Raw genomic sequence first — 24,222 nt, forward strand, 5'->3', positions numbered from 1 at the left:
TGCTTGAGCTGTAGCGATAACAGTGCCAACTTTTTTTTCAGGCATTCTTATATCCGTCAAAACTTGTCTTTAGCGATGAGAAAAACAACGAACATGTACCATTTGGGAACTGCCGGCGACTGCTTTCAAATAAAAAGAATGGCGGAACGGCCATCTTGGTCATTAGAGAAACGACTTGCCTCGATTCTTTTGTTTGCTGAAGTGAGCGCCTTCATGGGGCGCCTCGCTATTGCATAATGTGTACAATTAGGTCGAGAATACAGAACTGTTAAATGCGGTATCGGTCATCCGTAGCCGGTGTTTAAGCTAGTTCGTCGTTCAGGGAGTTTAGTTTATTTGTCGCTGTTTCTTTAACTGCGAAACATTTTAAGATCGAGCTAAAACAAATGGCCAAAAAAATTAGTAGGTTATTGCCACGGAGATTGCGCAAGTTTCACTAATCACCACCGGTCCAATAAAAAATGAGGAGGGCAACAGTTAGATCAAGAAACGTCAACCATCACAGAAATACGGTTAATCCAACTACTCACTACTGGTCACTAAACATGAAGAAAGTAACCGGTATCTTAAGAAATAACTTCGAAGCCATGGTGGCATACCGAAGACTCCCAGTACGTACAACGAGAGAACACCAGGTAACGGTAAAGGCAACGGTGGCTACGAGAAGACCCTGTAGCGACGGAAGCCCTACGCCTGCGACGACGTATATGCATTAACGCATTTCATGTGTTTCAATCCCTGGCTTTTATCACAGGTGCTTATCCAGTCCGGTCTCCACTAAGAATTCTGTCAGGAAGATGTTCGCCTTTTTCTGAAGATGCATCTCAGGCCATGGTCAGAGTAATTTCTTTAATGCATATACTGACAGTAGAAAAGGAAGGTGTGCGTGTGAACAGTTTATGACAGTGTGAAATTCTGCAAGCAAACTGTGCATTGGCATGATTTCAACTGGTTTCAGTATGCTATTAGGTTGTTTTTTTTCTTCAGATTGTTCATTTTTGAATACCGTTCAGTATTATTCTTTTTTGTTTTGCTGCAGAACTTATTGATAAGGATGAGCCGAGGCAATATGGACCTCAACCTCTCCACAGCAAAACAGCTAGAACAGAACAGACGTACCCGTATATCTACAAAAGGTGCGACCGCTCGGCAGAGCGAGTTTATCTGTCGGGAGTGTGGAAATCCGTGTGGTGACTGTGGCTGCCTGTGGTAGTAAATCAAACCTCACTGCCATGAAGGGCAAGCAAGAGGCAGCCTAGCATCACATAGCCAAAGCCTATAGAAACAGCCTAGAAGCACACAAAGACAACCTAACATCACTTAGCTAAAGCCTATCATCAACCTAGAAGCAACCAGATCAGATTTCAGAGTCGTCCTGTTTCCCTGTTTCCAGCTTTACGTGATTAGGAGAAAGTTTTTTTTTTCTTTTTTTTCCGTATTACCACATACTCAAGTGTACATAGGTAACGTTAAATGATACACAAGCTGGAATGTAGCGCTTGTCAAGCCCCACTGTCCCACCGAACAGAACAGAGTGGAGTTCGACATTACAGTAGTGTTCATATAGCATGAAACGCAATTCAGCAAAGTAGAGCCTTCATATAGCACGCAGAATAAGCACGGAACTTACTGCTCAGCTCACAATAAATAAAATAGTGAACTTGATCTAGGTGTTGACAGCAAATCCCAAATGATAACATGGTATCGGAAATCTACATCTAGTCTGCGGAAGTCTGTTAAGCTTGGTAAAACTGCCCACAGATCTCGCAGCAGACTAGATTGTATTGCGGTTACCTTGAGGCACCCGTATAATATTTTTTTTCTTTTTTATTTACAGCATATTGCATTAAAAACACCAAGCAGGGGGGGGGGGCAATAATAAATTGATGCACAAAATAATTAAAAAAAATAAAGTAATAAAACATTAAAAGGCAGTAGCACACAGCATAACGTCTAGCCTCCATAACTTTCAGCTGATGAAGGAAATACGTATGAAATATTATGCGCAGAATTCATAATAGATCTTACACTTTACTTCACAATGTAAGAGCTGATCTGTTTGTTCAAACTTGTTTAGTGTTTAAAATTGCAGAAGTTGGAAATAATACGTTTTTTAGCTCTTGCGGAGGGCGCATACAGGCTTTAAATGAATCGAAATTCGACCACGGCGTGCGCAGTTCGATGAACGTGAAATACCTTTCATAAAATACCTTTCATAATTTCAGTCTCTTTGGGATGTTGAACTGTATAAAGCACGTGTAATGCTGATTCAGCCTTTCCAAATGTGATATGTCGCTAAACGTCGTCAATTAATTATACCATCGGATGTACGACGATATGACTGATACGCGGACAGTGTTTGATGTCCACTACTATACCAAGCACCTGCAGTAAAAATTTTCTTGTCATGAATCCTCTTCTTTGAAGATACTAGACGTCTCCAAGAAAGGAACACGTTTTGCACAGTTTCCATGGAAGCTGATCGCGTCTAAAAATTGCATGCTGTGCTTGTTTGTTACGAGGTGCGTTCATAGACACGCAGAGACTGAATGCAAAGGAGAATCGTGTCTTTAAACGATTGCTCACAGACGTCGTTACGCACAATATAGGCGCCTTTCAAAATTGCCCTTGCCCTAAAAGAGCGAAATTCCGGTAAACGAAGTGCGAAGTCTGTTGCACACAAAAGCGCGGCCCAAAATGAATCGAGGTCCGCCGTGCGCAGCGTTTAATGTTTAATCCGCACTTCCATTGGGTAGCGCGAAGAAGTCGTGCACCACGTGGAGCGCAAGCCGTTAGCTTAGAGTCGTGCGTGCAGTATTTGTTTTGCCTACCAACGACTATTTCAACGTCCAGAACACCGGTGGTAGACCGCGGAATAACTGCGCACGTGCGAATGGACGTGGCAGAGGGCATAGAGTTTCCCAAAATTAACTAGAGGACACTCTGGCGCTGCGATCGTTCAGCGACCATGGGAATGATGGGTAGTACACACATTTGCCTAGTCTTCGTACTTGCGGGCGGCGAATCGTACTTGTGGCTTCGTTTATTGCTGGTTGCGGTTTTGTGTTGAAAGAAAGAACGAACCCTTTTAAACTTATGGTGACTTGATTCGAAATAGTAAGCCTAAAAAAATAAGGTTGTGAAGCGCAAACGGGGAACATTCACTAATTTATGTTTTTGTTAAAAAAAAAAAAAACAGCTCCAAGCCACACGAACACACACGGAGCCAGAAGCAGGCCAGAAGTACGAAAATTAGACAAATGTGTGTACTACCCATCATTCCCATGCTCGCTGAAGCGCCGTGTGTTGCAGCTCCCATAGACACTAGCGCCAGAGTTCCCTCTCGTGTATATTAAGAAACTCTATGACAGAGGGTAGAATACTGTATGTTAAATTGTATTCGTCCCAACTATCGTTTCTTCTTGCTGCAATTCGTGGACATTTGGCGCGCCCAGCTATCGTGCCAGTGGCCATATTAGTTTCTTCGTCCCAAGCTCAAATGTCTACACATAGAACGATATCATTTGTCACACTGGAGATCACATCACATAAACTATTTCAAAAACTGCTATATACTGCGTCCGCCTCGGTGGAAGGGGAGCTATATACGGTGCTCTGCGCCTGACACAAAGGTCGTGGGTGCGATCCCGGCCGTAGCGGTCGCGTTCTGACGCATGCGAAATGGTATACAGGCCTGTGTAGTGCGCCATGTCAGTGCACTTTACAGGACATCAGATGGTCATAATTTCCGGAGCCATCCACTACGGCGTCTCTTTAATCACGTCGGAGTTTCGGGACGTAAAACCCGAGATTTAAGAACCGTACTGCATTTCCCTTAGTGTCAATCGTAATACGCTGTTCGTTAAATACTCACTACACTGTTACTATGTTAACACGAAGTACAAACGCCACTCCTCCTGCACATCTCTCAGCCCACTTTTTCTATTACAGGGTAGCCGATCGGGCTTAGGCTTAGTAACCTCACTGTCTTTCCATTATGCCTCTGTGGTTTTTTTTCCCGTAGCATGAGACGCTGCACGCGACGCGTGTGGTGACACTGCACCGAATATTTCGTCTCGCAATGAGAGCACCAGTGTCGCAATGTGTCGTTTGAAGGGTACAACATCTACCGCAGCGAGAGAGATAGGAGTCCACGCTTCCGCACAATTACCGGCAGCGAAATTCAGTGAAGGCGCGAGTTCACATCTGGGACCCAGAGTTGATCAATCGTGCCTCTTGCGCAATCATCGGGGGACCCCGGAGTTTCCAAATGCGGAAAGGGTGATTGATTAGCGAGAGGCGCAGCGTTCGCTGTGCGTTATTTTATGCACGGATAAAAATTAATTTTAAAGCTTCTTTTTTTTTGTGGCCCGTAATTCAATGTTCTATCACACACTCCAAAGAAAAACTAAACACTGTTTTCAATAAGAAGGAGGGTGGACAACAAATTAGAAATGCAGGGAGATTGGCCAGTAGTCAGACCGACTGGCTACTATGTGCTGGGAATAGATGTAAAGGGAATAAAATGCAATATAAAGGTTATGTTACAAAAACAAAGAGGAAAGAAAGAAAATAGAATACGACACTGCTTAGCGACGCTGCTCAGAGTTTGTTTCGAAAAAGAGTCGTCCGCAAGCAGGTTATTTGAGCTGGTCAAAGATCGCAATGGCATTCATAATGTCACGCCATTGTAGTGTCTTAAGCAATTAGTTATCAACCGCAAGGAGCACAATACCAGCGGGACGGCTGTAAACTCTCCCATAGTAGAGTACCTAAAGAACTCTGAATCGTTAACCACTTTCTCTAAACACAACAGCAGCACGGGAAATACACGAATTAGAAGCCGTGATTTAGTCACTTCGTTTGTTGCTATAATTTACGTGCATGTTTCAGCCGCGCCACAGCGATATCATAAGGGTAAGTAGATTTAACCGATTACAGCAGCTTAGAATGAATGACGTTCCGCTGCTGCATTCGATGTTGCTAGCTTCGTTCCAGTCGCGGTGGACGCATACTGGTGGAAAATGCCAAAACTCCAATCAGTATACGTACATTAAATCAGTATAGCCAGTAGAGCTTTAGGAACAGATGGGGTATAGGGGTGGACACTTACGGGAGGCCATGACTGCTTTAGAAAAGCATCTATTTTTATCATTTATGTTTGGAGAAACAGTCGCCTACTTTAAAATTTCAGGGAGAGGCTGATCGGGCCCCGAGAGCACATGCCCTCCCACCCCCTCCCGTGACTACGCGTCCGCATTAATTTAAATAGGGCTCAAATATTGTAAGTCCTGTTGCTGGAACTCACAGCGATGATACTGACGAAAACCTACCTCGTATCATACTGTAGTACTTGTACGCAAAACGAAACAGTGCCTGTTGTGGTTGAGGATGTATCGGAACCACTATTGGCACTGGCCTTTATTAGACCTACGGGTCATACTACCGTCCTGCAGCAGTCGTGGTAGTTTAGAGGCTAATTCGTTTGCCCTCGTGATTTCGACGAAAGTGGTTCGTCTCGAGATCACGTTTCGGTTGATTGATTGATATGTGGGGTTTAACGTCCCAAAACCACTATATGATTATGAGAGACGCCGTAGTGGAGGGCTCCGGAAATTTCGACCACCTGGGGTTCTTTAACGTGCACCCAAATCTGAGCACACGGGCCTACAACATTTCCGCCTCCATCGGAAATGCAGCCGCCGCAGCCGGGATTTGAACCCGCGACCTGCGGGTCAGCAGCCGAGTACCTTAGCCACTAGACCACCGCGGCGGGGCGATCACGTTTCGGGACTATCTAAACGCAAAAGAAAAAAAAAAGATCTACCCATTTGGATTTATGTTCAAAACTCATGCTGAGTCCCCCACAACAGCGTGCTTTGTGTTTATTTCACCGTTATGGCAAGTTGAATGCCAGAATTTAGTGCCGCCGTCCTGCAGGGCTCATTGAATCGGGCTCGGACTGATTCGCTTCGCGAAATAAAGTTGCCCGTACATCATCTGAATCAAATAAAATTTGAAAAAAAAAATTGTTTCCAAATTTAGAAACCTCTGGCTGCTATTTATTCCATACAATATGTCGCATCAGGGCCATAAGTCGTTCCATTTTTTTTTCACTTTTACGTTCTCCACTCGCACACACCCACCCGCTGCAGCTCCGCGAGTTATCTGATCTCATATCTTTCATTCACCGTTGCGCACCAGCGTACATTCCTGCTCATTCAACCGCGCGCTTGCACTTTCTCTCTATCGGCAGCGTTCTGGAAGAAACAACTCTTCCGCGAACTGTCCGGCACCGCGCCAAGGTTCCATCGCGAAAATTACCCGAGAAACACAAAGTGGAGCTCCGATATCAGAGTCGCTCTGAATGGCGCCCTTTTCCTTTTGCACCTCACCCATTTTACGTGCTACGGAGTCTCTTCCTATTCTACTCGTTCATGTTCATTTCCCTCCACCCTTTCATGCGCTCTTCGACGCCAACGCCGTTTTCAAACTTGGTCGCGCGGCCACTTACCCAAAAGAGGCGCCTGAACGTTCCCCATCCCTCGGATCCACCCCCTCCCTTCCTAACAATTCTCTCACCCCCCCTCTCTCTCCGTTGCCCTGGTTGGCGTGCACGCTTTGCATTAAAGCACATGGTGCCATACTTTCTTTCTCTGTTACCATCTATCTGTTTTTTTCTGTTGCTTTTTTTTTCTCGGCACTGGAGCGCGCCTGGCACGCATCAGCCGTGTTCCCAAGTCATTACTCTATAACCGCTGCGCTTTTTTGTCGACGCTGAGGCTGGGGGGGGGGGGGGCAGCGCGGCCACGGCTGTATCACCCCTCGTTCCTTGTCTTCCTTCACTTATTTTTCTACCTCTTGCTTTAATCTTCTCTCTCTCACATTTTCCTTTGTTGCACTCAAATTTGGCTGCGAAGGCGATTCGGTATAAAAAGCCCTTCCCGTGTTTTCCGGTCAGTGGCCAGACGCGAGTACATCCCGGCAGCACTACGGCTTCGGATCTCGTTTTGGATTTTGTGTTCCCAGTGCTGTGGTACATATTTGGCGCGCATTCAAAACTCGTGATGAGGATTGTGGTGAGTAATGTCGATCTAGGTCATCAACCTGTCCCCCTTCGTCCTCCTCCTGGTTAATTGGCTATATCATTCGTGAATAGAAAAAAAGAAGTGATATGATTTGTTGCGCGAACGCATTAACGATTCGTCAAACACCACCGGCTTTCTTTCATCTCTTTATACGTTCATCTATTCTTTCATGCGCATGACAATATTTATGCGAAGGGCCATCACAGAGATTCCCCAGCGAGGGCAACTACAACATTATAGTCGTGAGTTATTGAAAGCCGAGAAGGATTTGCTCGACAATGACTCTGAGCAAAGCAGGAAGGATGAGCTGACATGTCGGCATTCGTGCGGCTCCCATGTTCACATCTGTTCACAGGTTGCGAAGAAGGGACTCCTACGGGCTCAGGAACGTTGACTAATTCATTCCGACCGGGGCAGTCAGCGTATTCTTCACTTGCGGCATGCTACCCCGTTACACAAGTTTACATTGGATTCTCCAGTATGTTAACCGTAATTTTAATCTGAACAAAGCTGAGGGTGCCGCAACGATTACTCAACGATAGACCACTTCCATGTGAACGAACAATGCTTAAGTTATGTTTTCTGATCAGAGTGCATATCAATATGTAAACTGAACCCGCAACATCGATAGGTTTGCATTAATAAATTATGTGCAATATTCAGTGCGCGAAAACTTTCGCAGTGGAACATGCACCCGAATTATGGGAAGCGCAGTGGTCGAGCATTGATCGGGAGCAATCAGGTCTTAGTTTTGAGCCTAGACATTTCATTTGAGATTTTTCCCATTTGAGGGAAATAAAAATGTATTAATCGATATCATGGACAAACTGCACACGGCTCGGGTAAGCTATAAACACGACGCTAAAGTAAGGCCTGAGGCAATGTTCAGCTTGAGTTTGCAGATTATATCACGGCATCGGCGTGTGCATATGCATAAGAATAAAGCGCCTCACGAAGTATCATGTGGCTAGATATAGGGGAATGCAAACGGACGCAATCTGGCCATTTTCAAACTTCAACCTCTCCTTTATACGACCCACCTCACAATCAAATCAAAGCCTTGCAGTTTAGCTTTTCATGCGTTGTAAAGTCTCAAGTTCTGACAGTGAGAGTATGTTCAGAGTAAGGTTCGAGAAAATATAGTTGTGACCAAATCTTGACCTCGAAGCTGTTGTATGTGACAGGTGAAAAAGTAATCTAGGTAGAACTGCAGTTGTCAATCGGTGCGAATATGCGTTTAAGAGCCCACGAAATTTGCCGAGGAAAGCTTCTGCGTTTAATACCAGTTCGCGCAAATATACGCCGTCCCTTGCGTAAGTTGGACATTTTTATCACGACAAGCCAGAAAAGCCACATAATGTTAGGCTGAGCTCCATGCGTGCACACAATAGGCGTAAAAAAAGTTCGTTTAGTGTTGCTGTCGCCGCTTTCAGGAACAGTATCTGTAATATCACATTAACCTGCTGTGTGTAACATTCATCTTCTTTATGTTGATGGATAAGTATAGCGCTTCATCAGAGTTATATTTGCTCTCACCCTCTAAACTTTTCGATTCTTTTCTTCATAATAGTCCGAGTATGAGAAAAGAAATTCAACGCAGACATGCCTGAATTACCACTTTTTTCATTTACTTCATATCTGATAGTTCCAATGGCCACGCGTGAAAAGTTTCGGGGCAAGGTATAAAGTACACTTTTGCAAGTTTATAACCACCTCGTATTTCAACGCATTCATTATTATCATTATATTAGTTTTTTAAGCAATGCCCTGTTGTGTTCGAATTAGTTAATACCAAAGCAACAAAAAATTAGCAATTTTTGCACGTATATAATGCATAGGGTGAAAAAAAAAAACTAAAAGTGAGACACGGCAAACTCAGTTTCTAAGGCGCAGTGATCACAGGCACGCACGTTGGACGACCTTTGTGAACTTAGAATTACTTGAATATGACGTTATCCGCGATTTACCGAACGATCGGTGCTCCAGTGTATTCGTAGACACCGAAGGCACCACATTCTCCGCTTCATGAGAGAGTTCGCTCGCGCACGAGCACGCACCTGGCCATTTCCATTGAGTACCCCTCCATCCATTCTAATAACCTCCTTCTACCCTGACTGAAAGCCATTAAGGAAGCATTCGCGCCACCTGTGAAAGAAAGAGGCATTGGACTGAAACTAATGAAGAGCAAGGTGTAATTAAGGGCCCGTGGCGCATACTTTGTTGACGTGCACAAGGGGTCAATGAAGCAGAAAGTGCAGGAAAACGCTCGCACTAAGTTTCGCATAGCGCAGGTCTTGGAATTGAGGGTTTGGATCGATGCACGAGGCGAAAGGTTGGTCGCTCCATATCAGTGTTTGCTTTCATCGCGACCACCTCGTTGTTTACAATGAACAAACTGTAGCGCACAAACGAAGCATCTTCTCGCTCGGCTCGGCGGCAACTCATTAGCCCTAACTAGCAACGTCGCGTGGCCCCTATATACACAATGGTCAAGAACGCAGGATCCCGCAAGGGCGGAGTTGTCTCTAGAGAGTCATTTGTGAAGCGTATGCGAGAACACTGTTCTTTAAGACGTTGTTACGGTGCTTGTTACAGTATCTATATAGCGAAACCAGGCGGTGAAGCCGTTCTAGGGGTTTCGCTGGTTTAAAATTTAACAGCTTGTAACGAGTATTAACGCAGAAAAATGGTGGCAACCCTCAACCTTGAATTGGGTGTCTATTGTCCGACACAACCTACGAAGTTCGGAGATGCGTCGCCGACATCACCAAAGCGCAGCTGCCGATCGAAGCTTCCTTGCTTAAAGAAATAGTCTTTTTCATGCACGGCATTTTGCCCCGAAAGAGTGGTCCCCGTCCATCCGGTTCATGACGTCATTCTGGAGGGCGTGCCTATTGGCGCAGGCTTGTGTGCGCCCACATTTCAGGGTAGAGTTCTACAGACTTCTAAAGTTGTATGCTACTTCAGTACTGGCGCTCTCACGTCGGCATGTGTGTGACCTTGTGTTATTCCTTGCTTTTGAGCTTCGCGCGCCATCGAAGCAGATCACGGAGGCCACGTAGAAAGGAGCGACTGCTTGAGATTTGCTCTGCCAGGTTGCACAACAATTCCAGCTGTTCGCAACAATTCAATGAAATCAGAGCTGATTTTCATTGATTATTCTGACACTTGATTGACACTTGTCTAATGTAATGTCATTCTTCGGTTCTAATTAGAGTATTCACTTGAATCACAATGATTTATATTTGAAATACTTTTTATGAATATTGAGGCGATCGGAAGTAAGTGCATGACCAGATATGCGTGGAAGAGAAACTAGGGTGCGATTTGACTGCTCGTGCCTTTAGTAGGCGTATGGTCGTGGACATAAGAGAAGTTAAAGTGAGAGCTCCAACGCCATTAACAGAATTTGCGATGAACGAATGCATGAGTGTTATATTGCACTTGTGCCTCTGACATCACATCTGGCTAATCTTTGAAATGATTACGCACCAACTAGCTATATTTCGGATCGTTCTCCGTGTTAAAGCCAAGTAATGTCTGAGCTATATGTTGTAGTTCGTTGTCAGTACAGGGGACGTTTAGAAACAATAATTATTAATCGTATCTTGGCAGCTGGGCAGTACTACTTCATCAACTTAAACTACCGGCGTTGGATTGAGACATGAGATGCTGTTGTTAATAGCGAAAAATCTATTTCTACAGATCGTGACAGCTGTTATTGCCGTTCTGGCGACAGTGGTGTCGGCCGGATATCTCGGTGGATACGGAGGCTATGGTGGTGGCTATGGATTGGGCCACGGTGGTGGCTACGGCGGTGGCTACGGATTGGGACATGGAGGTGGCTTTTCTTCGGCCATTACGCATCAATTTGACAACCAAAAGGCGGCGCCGCACTACGGTGGTGGCTATGGTGGTGGCTATGGCGGTGGCTACGGCGGTGGCTACGGCGGTGGCTACGGTGGTGGCTACGGCGGCGGCTACGGAGGAGGCCTGGGACATGGTGGATACGGCGTGGTCATCGGCCTCGGAAATGGAGGATACGGTGGACATGGCTACGGGGGAGGACTCGGCTACGGTGGTCTGGGCTTCGGACACGGCTACGGATTGAAGGGATGAACGACGGATATAGACTCGTAGGTGAGCACAACGCTAGCTCAGTAGCTCACTCACTCACTCACTCACTCACTCACTCACTCGCATGATCGCTCATTTACTAACTAAACAACAAACTAAATACCAACACCTCTCATTCACTTGTTTCTTTCTACTCACTCAAATTTCTTACTCATTCAATGCCGGACACTACATCCTTAATCGAAAGGGACTTTAAAAGTGTATTATAAACCATTAGAATTTGTCACTTCGATGAATTGACTTGAACGTAAGGTCATTTCTTATTGAGTATTGTTAAGTTAAGCTTCTTTCTGCAAGCTTTCAGGCGTTATTGTCGGGATATAGAGTATACGCCAATAAGAAACACAAAAATCAGCAATTTTATGACCCATCTCAATCAGTCATAGTGCGCAGAAAAGCACTCGAAAACTGACACAGTGTTTATAAAATATTATTCAACATATCAATGTACCAAGAATGCTAAGGGAAGAGACATTTAGCAAAAAAAGCATATTTTGTGTCTAAATTTTTTAACAAGTATGAACTCCCTCGTCCACCACTTCATAGTGGATCGCTTGTTCTAGGCGTCGTTCAATTTGAAACATCTGGTTCACTGTTGCCGCCCTCACTCTCACCCTCAGGGTAGCAGCCATTGCAAGCACCATTGCCGATAAATTCGGGATCATCAGAATGTCAAAGATTTCTTGCATGAGTTCCAGCATTTCTTCTTCCGACAGGCACTGCCCTGTCCGTGATGGTGCGGTTTTGAAACTCACGGGTCCAAATAGAGGAAATTCACATCAAGCAGCCATTAACCACAATTTACAACAGATACTGCATAAAAATGGAGGGCAACTTGATTTGGAGACCCTTCAGTAGTGCTATCACACTTACTGTGCCAAAGAAACCAGGACAACCTAAAACGAAAAATTGTAACTACTCACCGCTATCGCAGAGAAATTGACAGTTTGCTGAGAAACGCCATGTTCAAACTCACCGTCCGCTAGAGGTGCGTGACGTGCAGCGCAATCTAGTTGAGCTTTAGCGAAGCAACGCTCTTCACGGGATAAATTCGAGTTGAGGGTGAGAGACTATTTACTTCGTAATTCGCTGCGGTTGCTCGAACAACGGTCCCAAAGGGGGGTCACTGGGAGATTGAAGAGGATATTATGGAAGAGGGCGGGAAAAAAAGAATTTAGGGTGAGGAGGAAATACGGGAGGATAATGGGGAGGGAAAGAAGCAGGGGACAGACTAAATCATCGTATAGAAAGAGATAGAGAGAACAAGAGAGAAAGAAAGCGCAGAAAGATAGACAGAGAAGGTAGGTAGGTAGTAAACTTTATTCAGCGGCGGCTGCATTTCCGATGGAGGCGGAAATGTTGTAGGCCCGTGTGCTCAGATTTGGGTGCACGTTAAAGAACCCCAGGTGGTCTAAATTTCCGGAGCCCTCCACTACGGCGTCTCTCATAATCATATAGTGGTTTTGGGACGTTAAACCCCACATATCAATCAAATCAATCAGTAAACTTTATTCAGTTGACAGGAGAGAGTTGGGGACGGCTTTAAGGGCCGGCCCCTTACAAAATCTAGGAGGAGTCCCTAGTCCGGGACCCCTGTGGCTTCTGCTGCAGCACGCGCTCGGGCCACTAGGGCACGCTGGTCCTCTAGGGTCGAGCAACTGAGCAGGGCAGCCTCCCAGCTCTCTCGGGTAGGGAGGGAAGGGGAAGGAAGTGGCGGGACCGCCGGATTTGAGGGGCATGCCCACACCATATGGAAAGGATCCGCGAACGGATGGTCACAGTGCGGGCATTCCCCAGAGAATGCCGGATTGAAATGTTTGAGTATCGCCGGGCACAATACTGTATTGGTATAGAGACGGAGGAGCCAGCGCTCGTCCTTCTTGGGCAGGCCCGATGCTGGGGGTGGGAAGCGGAGCCTGTTCGATTTGTACATAGCGGTGATTTCTCTGAAAGAGGTAGCCGGAGTGGGTTCTGGAACATCAGGCGATGGAGGGCGAGGCGGGTCCCGGTAATTAAGCGCGCGGGCCGAGGCATCTGCAGCCTCGTTTCCAACTAGCCCCGTATGAGCAGGAGTCCAGATGACGGTGCGTGGATTTGGGCGATCTAGATAATAGCATCGCTTAAGGATTTTGGCGGCGCGATCATTGATGCAACCCCGTGTGAGATTTTGGCACGCCCTCCGCGAATCGGTAATAATTATCCGAGATGCGGGGTCCGCTGCGGCGAGGGCTATGGCGACCTCCTCCGCGTGTGTGATGTCCGGTGCTCGAAAGGTGAGCCCTTGAATAGGTACGTTTTGGTGAACCACAGCGGCCGTGTACCACCCGCCGTGGTGGGGGCCAGATGCGTCCGTGTAGAAGACTCCCGGGCGTGAGCCATACCGTTGCTGTAGGGCTGTAGCCCGCGCTGTACGCCGCCCATCGTGAGTCCCATTTGTCATGTTTTGGGGCAGAGGCGGAATGATCAGTGCACCACGCCAATCCTCGGGGATCGCGGTACGCTCTTCCACCTTGTGGGTGTTGGAAATGTGGAGGCGGTGTAGGAGGTTGTTCCCATCCTGAGACCTACTAAGGCGCAGGTACTGGTTTTTGAGATGAGCCTCTTTAAGTTCCCCGTACGTGTTTGTCATGCCCAGGTCTGCGAGACGTTGGTTCGACGTTGAGATGGGGAGGTCTAGGGCACGTTTGTAAATTTTGCGGAGTATACAGTCTAGTGTATTCTCGTCGCATTTACGCAGACGCAGGTAAGGTGTCGAATAAAGGATCCGGCTAGTCACGAAAGCGTTGGCGAGGCGCAGAGCAGCACGGCTCTTGAGGCCTCCTCGCTTGTTCGAAACCCGGCGGATCATTCGGCCCACCTGATCCCCCACAGTGCGTAGTTTGCGCAGAGTGGTGTCAATTTTGCGGTGTTTGTGTATGAAGAGTCCCAGGACTCTGATTTCGTCGCGTTCCGGAATGGCCCTGTTACACAAGGTGAGTTCAATTTGTGTCGTGTCGTTCGGTTTGGGGCGAAGATGCACGTATTCCGATTTGGTGGGTGAGCATTCGAGACCGCAGCCGCGGGCGTAGCTGTCAACTATCGACGCGGCATGTTGCAGGCATGTCTCGATGCTACCAAGGGAACCCTGAGTTGCCCATAGCGTGATGTCGTCGGCGTACAGAGCGTGCTGCACGCCTGGGACATCGTTTAGCAATGAGGGAAGGTGAGCCATGGCAAGATTGAACAGAAGAGGAGAGAGGACTGCTCCCTGTGGTGTTCCGCGCGTACCGAGGGGGTACGGTCCATGCTCCTTGTCTTGAATACGCAGGTATGTCTGCCGTTCTATGAGGAATTGGCGGACGTACCTAAAAGCATTATGCCCACAGTTTGTTTGTGATAGGTTGGTAAGGATGATGTCATGGGTAACGTTATCGAAAGCTCCCTTGAGATCTAAGGCGAGGACTACCTTGTCGTCACTGGGATGTTCGACCGGTTCGACAATGTCACGATGGAGTTGCAGGAGGATGTCCTGAGCGGAGCGATGTGGGCGGAAGCCGTACATAGTGTCTGCAAAAGTGTGTCGGGCCTCTAAGTATTCAGAGAGCCTGTCCCGGACCATGGCTTCCATAAGTTTCCCTACGCATGAGGTTAGGGAAATTGGTCTGAGATTGTCGATGTTTACAGATTTGCCTGATTTAGGGATGAAAGTTACTAAGGCCGTTTTCCAATCGAGCGGTAGGGGTTCACGCCCCTCCCAGATCTGATTGAAGTAGTCGAGGAGGTGAATGTACGCCGAGTCAGGGAGGTTGGCTAGGAGCCGAACCGTCACTCGATCCCGACCTGGCGCTGTGCCTCGTTTCATTTTGGACAGGGCCGCCTTCAGATGGTGGAGCTGAAAGCAACGATCCAACTCGGCGTTTTCCGTGCCTGCATATGAATACGCCGGTCCGATGGGGTCCTGTTGGCTACAGAGATATTTGTCTCTGAGAGCCTGTGCCAATTTTTCCGCGTCACCCGCATAGGCGTGAAGCGCGCGCTGAAGGTGTTTCTGTGTTTCTGTGCGTGTTTGGCTAGGGTCGATGAGAGCCCTAAAGAGACGCCAGGTGTTGCGGCTTGACATCTGTGTGGCGGCAGTGTTGCAGCGCTCTACCCAGTTTGAGTCGGCGAGCTGGGCCGCGTACTCGTCGGCCTCTAGGGTGAGAGCCGCTATGCGGATTTTGAGCTGTCGGTTGTGTTTCTGTCGGCGCCATCGGCGCACTAGGCTGTGCCGAGCCTCCCAGAGATGCAGGAGGTGGTTGTCCACCGCCGGCGTGGCCTCTGAAAGTTGAACCGTCTGCTCGATTTTGTGGAGTGAGTTTACGAGATGTTGGGACCAAGTGTAGTATCCTTGGTGAGCTATGGGGGTCGGATTGAAGTATACCAAGCGAAATTTGGTCCAGTCTGGAAGTTTCGCTTGGTGGTGGGGACGAGTAAGGGGGTGTGTCCGGATTGTGGTAATGACAATGCAGTGGTCACTACCGAGGGTTTCCTCGGTATTGAGCCAATCTGCGTGTTTGATGTTTTTGGTGAGTGTGAGATCGGGACATGTGTCTCGGGTAACAGAGTTTCCAATGCGGGTTGGGTGTGTGGGGTCCGTCAGGATGGTTAGGCCCATGGTGGAAATGAGTTCCGACAATTTCCGACCACGTCGTTCCTCCCGATGATAACCCCAGTGAGGGCTGGGGGCATTGAAATCGCCTACTATGACTAGTGGTTCTTTGCCTGCCACCGTGTGAGCTTTGCTAAAGATGTCGGCATATGTTATGTTGGGCAGTTTGGGTGAACTGTAGATGTTAAGAATGTGTATGGATGGGTCCTGCTTCCTAAGAGGGAGGAGAGTCACCATAGCATACGAGTAAGCTGGGTTGCATTCGAGATCCACCAAACTGGCGGTGTAATCTCGATGCACGCAAAGTGCCGTTTGCGCGTCCCTTTGATACACGGTATAGTTTGTAAGGGCGGCGTGTTCGCCCGGTTCCTGTAGGGCCACTACCGCGGGTAATTGGGGATAGGTTTCTAAGTGGAGCCGGAGAGCAGCCCGCTTAGTGCGAGCCCGAAATCCCCGGCAGTTCCATTGGAGGATTGTGAAAGGGTCCGAATTAACGCGGGCGCGGCGCGATCTAGAGGCGTTGCCCGCCATCATGGGTATTAGAATTTTGGGTAGCCTCCAGGAGAGCAGAGAGATCCAGAGGTGCTCCACCGCTCGGTCCGGGGCTTGCTGCTGATGTTGCAGTCAATATGGTAGGCTGCCTGTCAGCCTCAGCCCTTTGGGGAAGTGGCCGGGGCGTGTGAGGTTTATTAACCCGCTTAAGTTTTGGGGTGGGACGACGGGTGCTGGAAGCGAGTTGGGGCAGCTGGGCCACTATCATGCCCGGGATTCTGGCGAATACGTGGCCCAGCCTTTCACGACTTAGTTCTAGCTGCGCTAATTTTTTCGTACCTGTGATCACGTAACACTTGGTAAGCGACCTCTAGGGAAGTCCGTTGTCTTACATCACATTATTTGTTCAATGGTCTCTTCTGCGTGTATTTCAAGTGCGAAACAAGAAAAAAAAAGTGTCTCTCCTTCAACGCACTTTGGCATGCTGGTGACTTGCTGCCGCATATTTTTGCTCGACGAGATGTAGGCAGTGTGGAACAAAATAGCCACAAGTGTTGTTGTTTTTTCTACCTTTGTTCTTTGTTTGGTACATAGCCTAAAATTGCCTTTATTAGCTTGTTGGCTCCATATAAAGTTGATCCATCGGAGAATAAAGCATCAGTTTCAGTTCAGCGCTTGTCTTGTGTGTGCTTCTGTCGTGCACTTGTGTATGTGTGCTAAAGAAATATCATTTTATGATGCACAAACGCGCCCAGTGACCAGTACTATGTGCACTGACGCCTTTTTATGATGCATTACGAACTAGAACACCAAGCCATCCTCGTGACCTTTATATCGGTGTTTGTGCAGAAACCTTCAGTATGCCCTTTGACATTTACATGCCCTGCGAATAAAAAAAAACCTTTCTCATGGCGAGATGAACAGCATTCGCATCATCTGCACCTAAAGCTTTTTATGAATTCATTAGATTTGTATCGGTTGCTTCAATGCTTGATTTTTTTTTGCTGTCGTCTTTGCAGAAAGAAAACTCGGGGCCAACGCACGTTCTGCACTGCTACTTCTGTAAATTATTGCCTACTCTTTTGAAATGATCTGTCACTTCCCATCACAAGTCATGTATTGTGCGTCATTCGATTGTACAAAAGTCCTAAAATAAAAGTGCACGTGGAAACATTTTTGCGCCGTTGTGCTCATATGTGTCCTGTTGTCCACATTACGGGATGAAATATCGTTGAAAGAAGAATGTCGCCGGATCCAATGTTTAAACAAGGAGACAAGTCATCCAAAGCGCAAAGCGGCAATTGTCCATTCCAGAATTCCCCGTCGCTTCAACACAATGTGGTTCTCCAAACGTTTGTCTTGTTTAGGTTCTTTTCATGAAATTTCAAGAGTATTGCTCAGTTTAGGCTGTAACGACGGCAACTAACAGCTTTGTCACAAGTAAAAACTTGAACGGCCTTCGAGTCACTGGCCAACGAAACGCCAGGGCTCTATCAACTTAGTGTGCGTGTTGCGCTGGTACACGGCAGTTCTGGCCGATCATTGAGGTGGTCAGGTGTTTCTCAAAAACAAAATATTGAATAAAAGGTAAGAAAATTGCAAGGTGCTCTGGATGTTCATTTTAGTTCCCATTACAGGGAAATATAAATAATATAGATCCACTACTAAGCAGACACAAGTGTATCTAAATATTTCACTACATTTTCAAAAGCAGTTGTGAGTTTTTAACCTGTTTAGCAGTGGTAGCATGGAGAACATGCACGATGTAGACAAGCACGTCGCTTTTGGTGATACTATCAGAAGTTCGCACAATTGAAGTAGCAAAAGTACCTTATTAAAATTCATAATACTGAAATACACGGCTTTTAAAGCATATTGGAGAGACGTTTTTTTTTGTAATAAGGGCTAAGGCTGAAATTTCCTTGTGATTGTGAATGATAAAGCTGAAAGTTGAAGGCGTGCTGCATAAAAGGCTGCTTGTCCCAGCGGTGATCTGTTTATCAATGGCCGATGCTCTGTTCACCATTATATTTGTACAGTGTGTTTTGATGCAGATCGAGTTTAGTTTTTTCCTGCCACAAGTTCGGCCAAATAAACAATCTCATTTCGGACACGTGATCCCTGCCTTTGTGAAGGTCATGACCACGTGACAATATACTATTTCGGAAGTCACCATTTCAGTCACATATAATTCTAATAGCGCAGTAGCACAGTTTAGTGCAAATGGGAATTTGGCAGCAAGTTGGCAAAAGTGAAAATGGTAATGACTGGAAATCCATAGCACACCATAATATATAACAGGAACTCTAGAAATACCTTACTTGAGTACAAGATAATTAAGCTTGAAGTGCTACAAATATGCAGTTACACCTTCTAGACAAAGCGTCTTGGAGAAAAAGTAAATATAGGAAGTAGCACACCAGCAGCCACTAGTGAACTTCCTCTGCAGCTGCTATCACATCGTGTTCATGTTGTGATTACCATCATGCTCGTGTTCGACTGCCTTTTTTGGATAGTTCTAACCATAAAGTTTCATACAATAATACCTAGAGTGGAATCTGGCGCTAGTATCTACGCGGGATCCTTCAGCGGCGCTTGTACGCGCTTGGGAATGATGGGAAGTACAGGCTTCGGATCTGCTTCGGATGGATACTGTTCTTGAGATTCGCGACGCTTGTTTGCTGCGTGTAAAACAAAGCGGTATGAAGTTATGTTTGACTAAAATTTGCTCCATTTTTTTGTACGCAAACTTTATTGCAAAAAGTTTTTTGTGACTAGGCGGTAGAAGTGAAACCTCGACAAATTTAATCACCAGGGTATGTATTGTTGGGCCATTGCGTTCCTGATTTGGCATCAAGATTCCATGAATTATTCTTTACAATATTTCAAAACAAACATTCCTGTTCTGCCCTCAAAAGTACGCAATATCTATTTATGAAATTAACAGCACAGTATTAAGTGAGAAACACGTAACGTTTTGTCTGCTGCGATGCCAGGTGGGTCCGTTAAAGTGGTCTGCCCCCAACGCATCTCTCGTTTTGTTGTGAAGTCGAATCCGAATAGCGTGGCGGTGCGTCTACCGTCGCGTCACCGTCGTTTCGCAATTGATTTCAAAGAGTTTTGGCAAGATGCACTAAGAACAAACGTGAACTCGATGTAATATCCTGCATTGGCATGGGACGCTACATCTAAGCGCAGTGGTGAGTGGACTACGCTTCACTTAAACTGTCAAACACGACTTATAGAGCTCCAGCGTTGCAGTAAATTGAGAGGTGTAGCAGGTTTCATCTTCATGGGACAACAAAGGCGTGTCTTCAGTTATTTGGACCCACCCCGCTACCACTCTACGTGAAGAATGAAACTGAAACCGCAGAATCGCGATCCAATCCAAAGACTGTACTTCCCACAATTCCCATGAGGGTACACGATCGCAGCGCGAAATTCCTCTCTAGGTATTATTGTATGAAACTCTATGGTTCTAACAAAGCAAAATATGTTGACAAGCACGCTTAGCGCTCACAAGCCAACTCCCTTCGTTAACGCCTCCTTCTCGTAATTCATGCTCCTGTCACTATTCGCGGCATGCTGCTCTTTAATTTTTTATGGCTGGACATACCGAATGACCACATGACAACCTCTTTTTTTTCTACATGCTAAGTGGCCCCCTCCATGCTAAGTGATCGCCAAAGATTGCTAATGATCTTTGGCGACCAGTTGCGATGGTTTCGCTTTAGGGAATGCTTATTTCGGTCAAAGCTTAAAATTTTCCATTTTTAGCACGTATATACGTCAATAAATATTAATATGTCCTATAGGGTGGTTTTTCCGACTCATAAAAATCATATAACTACAACGAACCTGTCGCTTCGTCGTTTCTCACTCGGGAATTCCACATGTTCAGAACATGGCCGCCGCCACAGCACGCACTGGCACGTTCGGCTTTTCCTCACTACAGTTACAGTTGTCTGTGCTCTTAGCTCAAAGGGACCCTTGCGATGGTGGCGCCGCTTCTCGGTTTTTAGAGAAAATCGCGCGCGTTTGTGCGGTGCGGCGGCGGTCGGTGGTTGGCTGACTGGGCCGGGAGAATCTCGCGCCTTGCAAAGTGGTCGCTCGCCGCTGCCGTTGTCATCGCTCGCGTGCGCGTCTTGTCTCCAATCGGAAATCCTGCGTTGCAGCCGCCGCCCGCGAAAGGAGCGGCGGGGGCGAAAACATTTGCACGCGATCGCGAACTGGGAACATGCCGCACCGTTGAAAGGGAGCAGTGCGAAACCACTTGGGAACAAATTCGGCGATGTTGCGGCGTGGTGTCCGCCGGCAGCGGCGGCTCGCGGGGATTCCTCGCTTCGACTGGTCGCTTGGTGTCGTGTTGAGAAGCCGTCGCGCGGCCGTCACCGCGACTCAGCCTCAATGCTGCTCTCCGATGCTCTCGCATTTCGAGCGCTCGTGTTCGCCGATCGACGTCCGCTTGACGACGGAGGAGAGCGGCGTCCCTTGAAAAAGTGCGCCGACGAGTGTGAAGTTTTTGTTTTTGTTGCGTGCAACGTGCCTGGCTGTGTTCGTTCGTTATCTATTTGCTTTTTTTTTTTTGGTCGTGTGTGCTCGCGTGTGTGACGTCGATCACTGCTACCTGTCATGCCGGGTGTGGTGGTGTTCAAGCGCCGCTGGTCTGTCGGCTCGGACGACTTTGTGGTGCCTGGGATATTCCTCTTACTGCTGCACACTATATGGTGAGTTTTATATCAATCGCTTTACGCGCACATAGCTTCAAGGTACGCCTGTTTGCTTACCTGTTCACCTTGCACCCAATGCAATAGACACTCAATACAAAAGAATTGCAGGTTCCCAATGGCCGATTTTCATCGTACGACTGGACACGCAAGCTTTAGCGTGAGTTGACCGGTGTACGGGTGCACCTAATTAAGTCCTCAGGATCAAGTTTCCTTTTTTACATCTACCAACAGACAATTTTCCTCGCGATCGCTTGACTTGTAATTCGCCCGGTCAACTTAGGAGACTTGGCAAGGCAGCTGAGAGTGAGATAGTTGGCGGCAGGATGGCTTCACTGTAATGCGCTCGCAATGAGAGGAGCAGCGTGGATTTCAACGCCGCGATCCCGCCATCTCCGGCAGTTCCTTTCGGATGAAGCGGCTTACCCGCGACCTTGTTGCCATGGTAGCAGCCACTTACGCCCGCTTCAGATCCGACGTCGACATTTTAATTTTTCTTTAACATCCTTCCTTGAACTTGGATGTCCGCAAAGGCCTTTCACCGAACGGCGGTCCTCTCATTCGCGGATGCGACTCTGGCGAATTGAAACGGCCCAAATTGTCACCTGACAATACGTGAGCCGCTGATTAAAAGAGTTCGCTGTGGTGAATGGCTGAATGGACTAGGTTCTCTAATCTAATAGGATGAATTGCAATTAAATCTTTCAACTTGACGTGCGCGTAAGTAACATAACCTTTTTTTTTTTTACGTAGAAGGCATTATCACTTTTTTTCCCGTGTCACTGAAAGTAAAATTGAAACGTTCGTAACTGTTGTCACATCTGAGCTACCCTGTATCATGCATAAGTTTGCCTTGAGAAACTACCTTAGCGAGTTACATTATCGCTCCCTGCATCGCAGCCTCAAAACCGATAATGAGTGTGTACAAACGTCAATGCAGGGAATATCAAAATATTCGGCAATGTTTGTGCCCGGAATCGATAATAACTGCGCGCTGATGCAGTTCAAAAATTGTGTCTGAAAATGGGCCATGGCCAGGGCTCGCGACTTCACAATTGTTCGAATACGGTCGGCGACAAAACTGCCGATCCCCATCAGCAGCAGTACAACACGTAACCACATTGCTATGTAGTAGGTGTTTATTCATTGCTATAGAATGAAGACGATGATGATATTTGAATTTGGGGCGCGTACTTAGAGTGACGGATGGGCGGTACATCCGTCATTCATCACTGTGGGAGGGGGGGGGGGCTTCAACATACTCTGATAACTCTTGCAACAATTCGGTGACTCTGCGATGATTTAATCTGTTGGTTGATAATTACGCACTGTATAAGCTGAACCACACGAATAATCGAAGACTACCAAGAAATTTCATGCGACCGTGTGCATTAGAAGATAAGACTCAAACAGATCACACATCAAATAGACAAATTACCATATAGCAAGTAAGTTGATATTCAGAAAAAGTAAAACGGCACAAAGAATCACTACCAAAAAAAAAAAAAGAAGAAGAAGCCAAATACTTTGCTGCCACACTTTATTACTAAGCTATTACCCGTACTTATGTCATCAAAAGTGTTATGTCATAAAAAATTCTTGAGTGGTTTAATATTCACCTGTGAACTGCCTGTTCACCGATTTCTTAATAGCTCACGCAAGTCTCCACATTTATATCATTTATTACACTTGAATCGCAAGAAAGCATTACATGAGGGGGTGTTCATCCTGTTTCTGAACAGTGCAATAAGAAGCAATCGGTAACAATTTTAACCAAAGAAATAGAGCAAACAGGAGTAGCACGTGGCATAGTTGGAGGACAAGTTGAGAACACGTTATAGATGGCGTGTTTCGTTTGAGTATGATCTGACCGTACACACCTGTCACGCGACAGTTTCATTCGCGATTTTTTTTTCTCGATCTGAGCCTAAAACTGAGCATACCCTAAGCTGAGCACTGAGCACGAACTTCTTTCACTTCTCTGTTTATAAACTATTTTATACGTGGGGGCGTCGGTACCGCCTCGCTGTTTCGTATCTTTGGCTTCACGTAGGCAGTCTATACCTAGACTGCTTAGAAGACAGAACCGAGCCCGAGCTGTCCGAGGATTGGAACACTTCTGGACGGCTTTAACGCACGATGCGCCACTTCGCGTCGAGAAGAAAAAGCTAAATTAAACAAACGTAACAGTTGAATTTTCTGGCTTATTTCGTGTTGAAAAAAACAAAAACAAATAGACGTTACTCACACTGAGCGTCTGGGAAAGCGTCTTCTTGTGTGCAGACGACCATTCCAGCGAGATTTGATTCATCTGAGCGATTCGCTGAGCCGCCATCTTGTTTAGACAGCAAGTCAGCCTGCATCGTATTTGCCTACGATGTGGTCTTCTCGGAGCTGTCTGTTTTGCCGGCTATGTGAGAATTGGAATGGGACTTAAAATGGCCGCCGTCCATTTAGCTGTCTATTTAGCCGTCAACGGCGAGTATTGGAACATACCCTTTTACAAATAAACAAAGAGCGCTGCGACAGGTGCATATGCATGAAAACAATTAAATCGGGCTTTGCGACATTTCGCGGGCTTGTTCAATTACGTCACGATATTGAACAATGGGAAAACATTCGCTTAACTAAAAACACGCGGAGCCTATGTGTCGTATAAAATCGTCCGTCTTATTAGGTAGCATTACTTTCTTTTCTTCCTTTCTTTCTTCCTTTCTTTCTTTTGTGCTGCTACCGCAAGCGCCACTAACATCTGCGTCGCAAACGCATTATCATACAACGGCTCATTTAAAAAAAAATAAGAAAACAGAAATAAAAGAAAAAGTCGCGCTCCTTTTTGAAAGCTTTTGTATTCTTCTATCCGCGTGTACTTTCCTATCGACTCTCCGCTCGCGTATTGCTTAGGCAGCTTCTCAGTAGCAGCTGTGACGTAATAAGTGTAAGCTCGTTTAATAGCGATAGCGCGAACCGTATCGACCCGTATAAGTTAAAAAAAACAGAAAGCTTGGGATCATGTATAGTGGACAGCGACTATGCCTTCGCAAAGAACTCGGCAAATCAGATCATCAACATCTGTCAGAGGAAAGAATTTTACAATATCCATAGGATGCGACGTCACAGAAGAAGGCCCTGCAAGCGCTACTGCGCTTTT

At 46.6% G+C, this 24,222-nt stretch overlaps 2 protein-coding genes and 1 long non-coding RNA gene across 4 annotated transcripts in view; 2 read left to right on the top strand and 1 right to left on the bottom strand.

Moving 5' to 3' along the window:
• The window catches only part of LOC142769052 (uncharacterized), a 50,929-nt gene extending 27,374 nt beyond the window's left edge, over positions 1–23,555 (bottom strand). Inside the window, exon 1 of the long non-coding RNA XR_012885626.1 lies at positions 23,320–23,555. This is a non-coding gene — a long non-coding RNA (uncharacterized LOC142769052). The remainder of the gene's footprint in view (positions 1–23,319) is intronic.
• Positions 6,976–11,228, top strand: LOC119164501 (uncharacterized). Its single transcript, XM_075871881.1, has 2 exons — positions 6,976–7,079; positions 10,794–11,228. The coding sequence occupies exons 1-2, from the start codon at positions 7,068–7,070 to the stop codon at positions 11,205–11,207; spliced, it is 426 nt and encodes a 141-aa protein (XP_075727996.1). The 5' UTR covers positions 6,976–7,067; the 3' UTR covers positions 11,208–11,228.
• The window catches only part of inaE (inactivation no afterpotential E), a 220,185-nt gene continuing 216,372 nt past the window's right edge, over positions 20,410–24,222 (top strand). For both annotated transcript variants that reach the window (XM_075871878.1, XM_075871879.1), the window contains exon 1: positions 20,410–21,071. In XM_075871878.1, coding sequence (XP_075727993.1) covers positions 20,977–21,071 — 95 coding nt within the window. In that variant the 5' untranslated portion in view covers positions 20,410–20,976. The remainder of the gene's footprint in view (positions 21,072–24,222) is intronic.

Source organism: Rhipicephalus microplus, chromosome 8 (assembly GCF_043290135.1).
Source record: "Rhipicephalus microplus isolate Deutch F79 chromosome 8, USDA_Rmic, whole genome shotgun sequence".
NCBI classification, from domain to species: Eukaryota; Metazoa; Arthropoda; class Arachnida; order Ixodida; family Ixodidae; genus Rhipicephalus; species Rhipicephalus microplus.